The sequence below is a fragment of the Oncorhynchus mykiss genome, chromosome 26 (assembly GCF_013265735.2).
Source record: "Oncorhynchus mykiss isolate Arlee chromosome 26, USDA_OmykA_1.1, whole genome shotgun sequence".
Lineage (NCBI taxonomy): Eukaryota > Metazoa > Chordata > Actinopteri > Salmoniformes > Salmonidae > Oncorhynchus > Oncorhynchus mykiss.
Window position 1 is genome coordinate 50,987,754 of NC_048590.1, and position 9,269 is coordinate 50,997,022.

General features: G+C 46.1%; 1 protein-coding gene across 25 annotated transcripts in view; it reads left to right on the forward strand.

The window, feature by feature from the left end:
* Window positions 1-9,005, forward strand: part of LOC110518959 (liprin-alpha-1) — a 95,583-nt gene extending 86,578 nt beyond the window's left edge. For 6 of the 25 annotated variants that reach the window (XM_036964295.1, XM_036964299.1, XM_036964301.1 and 3 more), the window contains 9 exons: window positions 80-142; window positions 2,315-2,341; window positions 3,154-3,329; window positions 3,696-3,811; window positions 5,064-5,239; window positions 5,424-5,492; window positions 5,816-5,996; window positions 6,226-6,293; window positions 7,362-9,005. In XM_036964295.1, coding sequence (XP_036820190.1) covers window positions 80-142; window positions 2,315-2,341; window positions 3,154-3,329; window positions 3,696-3,811; window positions 5,064-5,239; window positions 5,424-5,492; window positions 5,816-5,996; window positions 6,226-6,284 — 867 coding nt within the window. In that variant the 3' untranslated portion in view covers window positions 6,285-6,293; window positions 7,362-9,005. The remainder of the gene's footprint in view (window positions 1-79; window positions 143-2,314; window positions 2,342-3,153; window positions 3,330-3,695; window positions 3,812-5,063; window positions 5,240-5,423; window positions 5,493-5,815; window positions 5,997-6,225; window positions 6,294-7,361) is intronic. The other 19 variants (XM_036964317.1, XM_036964303.1, XM_036964307.1 and 16 more) reach the window with 11 other exon arrangements.
* The last annotated feature ends 264 nt before the right edge of the window (window positions 9,006-9,269 follow it).

Sequence of the window (9,269 nt, forward strand, 5' to 3'; positions counted from 1 at the left end):
TCCTCCCTCTCCTCTCCCTCCTCCCTTTCCTCTCACACGCTTGCATCACTGGTGACTCTTGGGGTTGTCACATGATCAGTCCACGGGGAACGTGTGGGTCACGCACGAAGAGTTGGAGTGCCTAGCGGCCACGCCCTCCACGGTTAGTCTCCCCAAGCCATTGGGCAGTCACTGATGCAGGCGACTGGTAGTGATCTGGTTGGTAGTTGGGTGTTACTCCCTGTGTGTACTTTTCTCACGGCCCTGTTTGTCCATGTCTGTATCTTGGTTTGGGCTTTTGGTGTCAGTACGTGTGTTTTCTGTGTGTCTGTCAGTTTGGTTGAAGGCTAAGTTCAGTACTGACTTAGCTTTTGAACAGAAATGACTGGTTAACATTAGATTTGTCTTGTCTTTATGTTTCAGGCCTTGTTGCATTACAACCTGTAATTTTAAATTGATTTATTTGGATTTCATGTAATGGACATACACAAAATAGTCCAAATTGGTGAAGTGAAATGAAAAAAATAACATGTTTCAAATGTAAAATGTAAATAAATTAAACGGAAAAGTGATGAGTACATATCTATTCACCCCTAAATAAGATCTCGTGCAACCAATTACCTTCAGGAGTCACATCATTTCTTAGATTGCACACGGGTGGACTTTTATTTAAGTGTCACATGATCTGTCACATGATCTCAGTGTATATATACCGCTGTTCTGAAAAGCCCCAGAGTCTACAGCACCACTAAGCAAGGGGAACCATGAAGACCAAGGAGCTCTCCAAACAGGTCAGGGACAAAGTTGTGGAGAAGTACAGATTAGGGTTGGACTATAAAAATAAAATATCAGAGACTTTGAACATCCCACGGAGCACCATTAAATCCATTATTAAAAAATGGAAAGGATATGACACCACAACAAATGTGCCAAGAGAGGGCAGCCCACCAAAACTCACGGACCAGGCAAGGCGGGCATTAATCAGAGAGCCAACAAAGAGACCAAAGATAACCCTGAAGGAGCTGCAATGCTCCACAGCAGAGATTGGAGTATCTGTCCATAGGACCACTTTAAGCTGTACACTCCACAGAGCTGGGCTTTACGGAGGAGTGGCCAGGAAAAAGCTATTGCTTAAAGAAAAACATAAGCAAACACATTTGGTGTTCAGCTAAAGGCAAGTGGGAGACTCCCCAAACACATTTGGTGTTCAGCTAAAGTGGGAGACTCCCAAAACATATGGAAGAAGGTATTCTGGTCAGATGAGACTAAAATTTAGCCTTTTGGCCATAAAGGAAAACGCTGTCTGGCGCAAACCCTACACCTCTCATCACCCCGAGAATACCCATCCCCACAGTGAAGCATGGTGGTGGCAGCATGCTGTGGGGATGTTTTTCATTAGCAGGGACTGGGAAACTGGTCCGAATAGAAGCAATGATTGATGGCGCTAAATACAGTTTCAGTCTTCCAGAGATTTGAGGCTGGGTCAGCGGTTCACCTTCCAGCAGGACAATGACCCTACGCATACTGCTAAAGCAACACTCGAGTGGTTTAAGGGGAAACATTTAAATGTCTTGGAATGACCTTGTCAAAGCCCAAACCTCAATCCAATTGAGAATCTGTGGTTTGACTTAAAGATTGCTGTACACCAGCGGAACCCATCCAACTTGAAGGATCTGGGGCAGTTTTACCTTGAAGAATGGGCAAAAATCCCAGTGGCTAGATGTGACAAGCTTATAGAGACATACCCCAAGAGACTTTCAGCTGTAATTTCTGCAAAAGGTGGCTTTGGGGGGGTGAACAGTGATGCACGCTCAAGTCTTCCGTTTTTTTTTGTCTTGTTTGTTTCACAAGGAAAAATGTTTTGCATCTTCAAAGTAGTAGGCAAATCAAATGATACAAACACCCCCCCCCCCCCCCCCCCCCCCAAAAAAAACAATTTAATTCCAGGTTGTAAGGCAACGGAAAAATGCCAAGGGGGTGAATACTTTCGTCAAGTTATAAAACTGTATTTCATTTAAACATTTGTGCTCAATGCTATATTTACAGTCCTGTTTCAACCTGGGATTTACTAACACACGTGGTACAATGGATGCTTCAACGGGTCAAATAGTGGTATTAGATCCTATTAAAATGGATTCTAGATCAATCCCAGGTTCATTGACAACGGGACGCCAATGTAGCCTAAAGCATGAGCTGTTGGTTGCATGTCCAGTTGTCTTAACATTAACACGGGTTAAGTAGCATGTTGATGTTGAGCTGCCGAACCCAGCACTGCCACAGTCACTAACTCTAACCCGCTTCTCTTCTCTCACCATGCTAACCATGCTAACAACAGGAGGATGACGAGGGCAGCTGGGCCCAGGTTTGCACACCCCTGTCTGTCTCTTTTCTCTGGCTGTGGTAGACGACGAGAACATTTCACCTTATTTCAGTTGGACAGATAGTTTTTTTTTGATTCCTTGCACGGATGCTCTGACAACAGTATGGCTCTTGGTCTCCGTTACTTTAGTCAGCTGCACATTTAACCTGCATGTAAATCTGGAGGTATCGGAGACGGAGGATATTGCAGCTAGAATAATGTAGTTATACACATTGTGATAAGGCTTCTTCATCAAATTCTTGTGGTGGCAGACAGACATTTACTCAGATGTCCTGTTTAGAAGCCACAGACAGGACAGGAGAGATTTATTAGAAGCCTCTGCTGTTTAGAAGTTGTTTACAGTTGGGCTACTTCCTTCCCCTCCCCCACCTATCAGAACACACATCAGTCTAGTTCTCTGACCTCCCACCTATCAGAACACACATCAGTCTAGTTCTCTGACCTCCCACCTATCAGAACACACAAATCAGTCTAGTTCTCTGACCTCCCACCTATCAGAACACACAAATCAGTCTAGTTCTCTGACCTCCCACCTATCAGAACACACAGATCAGTCTAGTTCTCTCACTGGCCCTAGTTCTGATCTGTGGTCGTAGCTGCTCTTAAACCTGCTGTAACTTACACACAAACATGATCGTACAGACACGTGCACACTCTAGATTTTAATGGGGTGATTTCCATCACTTTCCCACCTAGCCATTTTCTTTCATAGCGATGGTAGCCATCCCCCACTAACTTTTGACTCTTCAATAGACTCCAAACACTGACCTAGCCCCTGTCCCTCCCTCCCACAGACGCTGGCATATGGAGACATGAACCATGAGTGGATTGGTAACGAGTGGCTGCCCAGCCTGGGTCTGCCCCAGTACCGGTCCTACTTCATGGAGTCCCTGGTAGACGCACGCATGCTGGACCACCTCACCAAGAAGGACATGAGGGGACAGCTTAAAATGGTGGACAGTTTCCACAGGTAAAAAGCTCAAAATGGTGGACAGTTTCCACAGGTAAAAAGCTCAAAATGGTGGACAGTTTCCACAGGTAAAAAGCTCAAAATGGTGGACAGTTTCCACAGGTAAAAAGCTCAAAATGGTGGACAGTTTCCACAGGTATTAGGAACCAAAATGGTGGACAGTTTCCACAGGTATTAGGAACCAAAATGGTGGACAGTTTCCACAGGTATTAGGAACCAAAATGGTTTACAGTTTCCATAGGTAAGGGCCAAAATAAATGGTGGACAGTTCCCACTATTAAGGGCCAAAATGGTGCCATGGACAACTAGGGATGATAATTTTGTTTCTGTCTAAATGTTTAACCAGTCAATGTGTCTGTGTAACAGGAACAGTTTCCAGTGTGGGGTGATGTGTCTGAGAAGACTGAACTACGACAGGAAGGAGCTGGAGAGGAGGCGTGACGAGACCCAGCTGGAGCTGCAAGGTAACAGCTGGGATAACGGTGAGAGAAAATGACAGTCGACCGAAGGGAGAAATGACCACACTGTTCAGATTCACTTATCATTTAGTTAGCTCAGCAACGCTAAGCTAATAACGCTATGGGAGAATCTGAAGTGTCCGCAACGCTAAGCTAATAACACTATGGGAGAATCTGAAGTGTCAGCTATGCTAAGCTAATAACACCAAGCTAATAACACTATGGGAGAATTAGAAGTGTCAGCAACGCTAAGCTAATAACACTATGGGAGAATCTGAAGTGTAAGCTACACTGAGGTAATAACGCTATGGGAGAATCTGAAGTGTCAACAACGCTAAGCTAATAACACTATGGGAGAATCTGAAGTGTAAGCTACGCTGAGGTAATAATGCTATGGGAGAATCTGAAGTGTCAGCAACGCTAAGCTAATAACTCTATGAGAGAATCTGAAGTGTCAGCTATGCTAAGTTAATAACGCTATGAGAGAATCTGAAGTGTCAGCTACGCTAAGCTAATAACACTATGGGAGAATCTGAAGTGTCAGCTACGCTAAGCTAATAACACTGTGGGAGAATCTGAAGTGTCAGCTACGCTAAGCTAATAACACTGTGGGAGAATCTGAAGTGTCAGCTACGCTAAGCTAATAACACTGTGGGAGAATCTGAAGTGTCAGCTATGCTAAGCTAATAACACTGTGGGAGAATCTGAAGTGTCAGCTACGCTAAGCTAATAACACTGTGGGAGAATCTGAAGTGTCAGCTACGCTAAGCTAATAACACTGTGGGAGAATCTGAAGTGTCAGCTATGCTAAGCTAATAACACTGTGGGAGAATCTGAAGTGTCAGCTATGCTAAGCTAATAACACTGTGGGAGAATCTGAAGTGTCAGCTACGCTAAGCTAATAACACTGTGGGAGAATCTGAAGTGTCAGCTACGCTAAGCTAATAACACTGTGGGAGAATCTGAAGTGTGCAGTATTTTTCCTTCTATTGCGTCCATATACACATTTAGAAATGATAGTTTGTTTGTACATTGGATTTCTTTGGACTTTTCCTCCGGATTTATTTCCTGATCGTATCAACGTTTTTCTAACACATAGTGTGGGGGGGGGGGGGGGGGCAGGCCAACAAAATGTCAACTTCATTTCAGTCCTTCCTGATTTTTTATTTATTTTTCTCACAGAGGAATTATTTTGACTGTCCCTTTGGATGTGTTCCCTGATCGTTCCCCAAACGTTTCTGTACCAACTGGTTACCATGTTGTGTACCCTGAGCAGACGTGCTGGTGTGGAGCAACGAGCGTGTGATCAGCTGGGTACAGGCCATGGGGCTGAAGGAGTACAGTAACAACCTGCTGGAGAGCGGCGTGCACGGAGCCCTGCTGGCCCTGGATGAAACCTTCGACCACAACGCCCTGGCCCTGCTGCTGCAGATCCCCACCCAGAACACACAGGTAGGTACACACACACACACACACACACTACCAGCATTGGTGGGTGATGGTGAACCACCCTGGCAGTCAAACGACGCTCCCAGCTGAGACGTCAGCTCTCGTCTCCTCCGCTCTGAAGAGAGAGGAGACACACTCATTCATCGACTGTCTCTTTCTCTGTCTCTCCCTCCTTCCTGTGTTGTAGGCGAGGGCAGCTCTGGAGAGTGAGTACAACAGTCTACTGGCCATCGGTACAGAGAGGAGACTGGATGAGGTGAGACACACACATATGATGGAAGACACACACACACTTTCTGAAGCTCACACACACACACACACATACACACACACACACACACTTTCTGAAGCTCACACACACACACACACACACTTTCTGAAGCTCACACACACACACACACACACACACACTTTCTGAAGCACACACACACACACACTTTCTGAAGTACACACACACACTTTCTAAAGCTCACACACTCACGCGCACTCACACGCACACACACACACACACACACCTTCTAAATCACTCCTCCATGTATATCCACATCCTTATCTCCTTCCTGCTTCCTCCTCTCTCTGAATCTCTTCCAGGAGGACGATAACAACTTCCGGCGCGCCCCCTCCTGGAGGAAGAAGTTCCGGCCCAAAGACGCACGGGGGATGTCCCCGGGCTCAGCCGACACCCTGCCCGCCAACTTCAGACTGACCAATAGCAACGCAGCGTCCCCCTCCACGCAGACGAAAAGGAGCCACATGGACGGTAGGACCAAAGGGTTTGGGTCCACGGGGGGAATGAGGGCTTGTTGTGTCTGTGTGTGGTTAGGCATGGCACCGCTGCGTCTTGTTACGGAGACCGATACACAACATGCTGTCAACAATGGGTTCGTGTTCTCCCAGCTCTAGTGTGTGTGGTGGGTGTGTAATGCCGGAGATTGTGAGTGACTCACTAACAGCATGTTTCTGCATGTGGTTTTGCTGTGGGGATGTAGGGAGTCAGTCTGCAATACAGAGGCTGGACACTGCCACAGTCAGGACATACTCCTGCTAACACAACACAGTAAGTTTACGCACGCACGCACACACACACACACACACACACACACACACACACACACACACACACACACACACTGCCACAGTCAGGGCATACTCCTGCTAACACAACACAGTAAGTTTACACACACACACACACACACACACACACACACACACACACACACACACACACACTTCACAGTGGATCTCTTCTGTTCAAGCAGCTTCTTGTGCCTCTGTGGTCTTGGCTATATTAATGCATGTCTACGCTCCTCTCCTCCTCCATTCTCCTCCTCTCCTCCTCCTCTCCTCCTCCATTCTCCTCCTCTCCTCCTCCTCTCCTCCTCCATTCTCCTCCTCTACTCCTCCATTCTCCTCCTCTCCTCCTCCATTCTCCTCCTCTCCTCCTCCTCTCCTCCTCCATTCTCCTCCTCTCCTCCTCCATTCTCCTCCTCTCCTCCTCCATTCTCCTCCTCTCCTCCTCCATTCTCCTCCTCCATTCTCCTCCTCTACTCCTCCATTCTCCTCCTCTCCTCCTCCATTCTCCTCCTCTCCTCCTCCTCTCCTCCTCCATTCTCCTCCTCTCCTCCTCCATTCTCCTCCTCTCCTCCTCCATTCTCCTCCTCTCCTCCTCCATTCTCCTCCTCTCCTCCTCCATTCTCCTCCTCTCCTCCTCCATTCTCCTCCTCTCCTCCTCCTCTCCTCCTCCATTCTCCTCCTCTCCTCCTCCATTCTCCTCCTCTCCTCCTCCATTCTCCTCCTCTCCTCCTCCATTCTCCTCCTCTCCTCCTCCATTCTCCTCCTCTACTCCTCCATTCTCCTCCTCTACTCCTCTGTCATCTTCATCTGCTGCTTTTCTGTCTCTCTCTTTCTCTCTTTTTCTGTCTCTCTCTCTCTTTGTCTCTCTCTACCTTTCTGCCTCTCTCAACCTCTCTCTGTCTACCTCTCTCTTTCTCTCTGTCTACCTCTCTCTCTCTCCCTGCCTCTCTCAACCTCTCTGTCTGCCTCTCTCTACCTCTGTCTGTCTGCCTCGCTCTCTTTCTCTGTCTACCTCTCTCTCTCTACCTCTTTCTCTCTCCTCTTGTCTTAGTTGATCCTCATTATTTCTATAGGTGACTGCTGGTTGGCGGATGAGGGGTGAGTTCCTCCCTCCCCCCCATCAGGAGCAGCTGCTGACCCTGCAAGGACACAGAGTTTTATTGTTATCACAGCGATAAAAGAAGTAGCAACCACATCACCAATCTCCGTACTAGAGGGCCCGTGTCCTAGATGTATCAATCTTTATAGTTCTATTTATGTTAGCAAGCTGGTGGGACATTTGAATGATTTTAGATTTGTTATGTATCTATCTGTTACTTCACCCGTCTCTCCCGGCTGAATGGAAATATCCCTATTTTCTAAAAAACTGTTCCAACTGTGTCCTTATCAAGGTTAACTCTCAGATGTAACTGAATGTTTTTAGATGGTCTGGAATTTGTATATTTTTTCAACAGACATTATCTAATCATTTTATATATATATATATATATATTCCTGATCTTGTATTGACCAGATGTATGTTTTTATTTCTCTGTCCTCTGTTGTTTTTAATCATTGAACTGATGATCAAGTGACTTTAATAAGTGACTTTCTATCTGAATTGGACCCCATTTCCCTTCGACCCCAGCCTGTTATCTTCAAGCGTATCCATGGTGATTATTTGTAAATGCAGCTCTTATAGGACAATGAGAATATGTGAATATCAGAAATATTGCTGGAGTTCTGACTGACATTGTTTCACCAACTGCTACAGCGCTGTGGTCGCTAAGCACCGGGAGGGCCGTAACCACAACAAGGCCCTAGGTAACTGTGACGACAGGTGACACGTGAAACAACTCTCTTTGTTTTTTTCCCCTGTGAAACCAAACCTGTAGAAAGACTGAAACAAAAGCCATAAACAGTAGTGAAGACCAGGGCTGTTTTCAGATGCATCGTTTGGTAAGAGACCGTTCCACTGTGTAGGATCTCCCATTCTCCAGTCAACCTCGCATGCCCAAACTCTCCATTCCTCTTTTCCTCCTTCTCCTCATCCCTCTCTTTTCCCTGCCTTCCCCCTGGAGCGCGCTAACGGGAGGCCAGACGTGCGTGAAGATCAATTCGCTTGTACCTGAGCCGACAGCGCGGCGGCTCTACTATCGACGGACCAAGTCCACTGTGGCCTAAACTGATCCCAGCGACTAGCTACTCACCCGAGGTGGAGCGATCTACCCACAAACCTTTAACCAACTCTTTATACTACGGACACTTCTAATCCAGCCTGATGGGGGGGGGGGGTTCTTACCTTATTTCTCTGGCTGTCTTATTTATTCGTCATCTCCGTCGTGTTTGTTGCTTTCTCAGTTTGATTTTTAGGAGTTGCCATTTTTTAAAAGCTGTTTCTGAGTGTTTTAACACAGGTTGCCGTGGCAATACTTTTTCAAGACAGATAATGTCACGGAGGCAAAGACTTCCTGTCCACCCTACATTAGTTATGTTATTCCCTTTGTGATTTAGTCATTTTATAATGCACAATGCAAATGCTGATATTATTATTATTTTTTAATCTTCAGTTTTCCCCCATTTTATTCTCCTGCTCTGGTAACAAAATGATGTACAGTCTGAGTACTTAACTATTTTATCACAGTATTATTTATGGATTTACTTTCAATAAAATACTGAAACTTATTTTCCACTGCCAATAAAAAGCTGAAGTCTTTGTGTTTTTAATGCATCTCTTGCCTTAACACGTGGTTTTTAACACGTGGTTCTTAACACGACTGTAAAGACTAGAAACACCTTCCAGTGACTCGGTTGGGGCTTGTAGTTGTACACCACTGTATGTCCTGACGAGGGTTCCCCTGCTAACTTTGATTACACATGATGACGAGGGTTCCCCTGCTAACTTTGTTTACACATGATGACGAGGGTTCCCCTGCTAACTTTGATTAGACATGATGACGAGGGTTCCCCTGCTAACTTT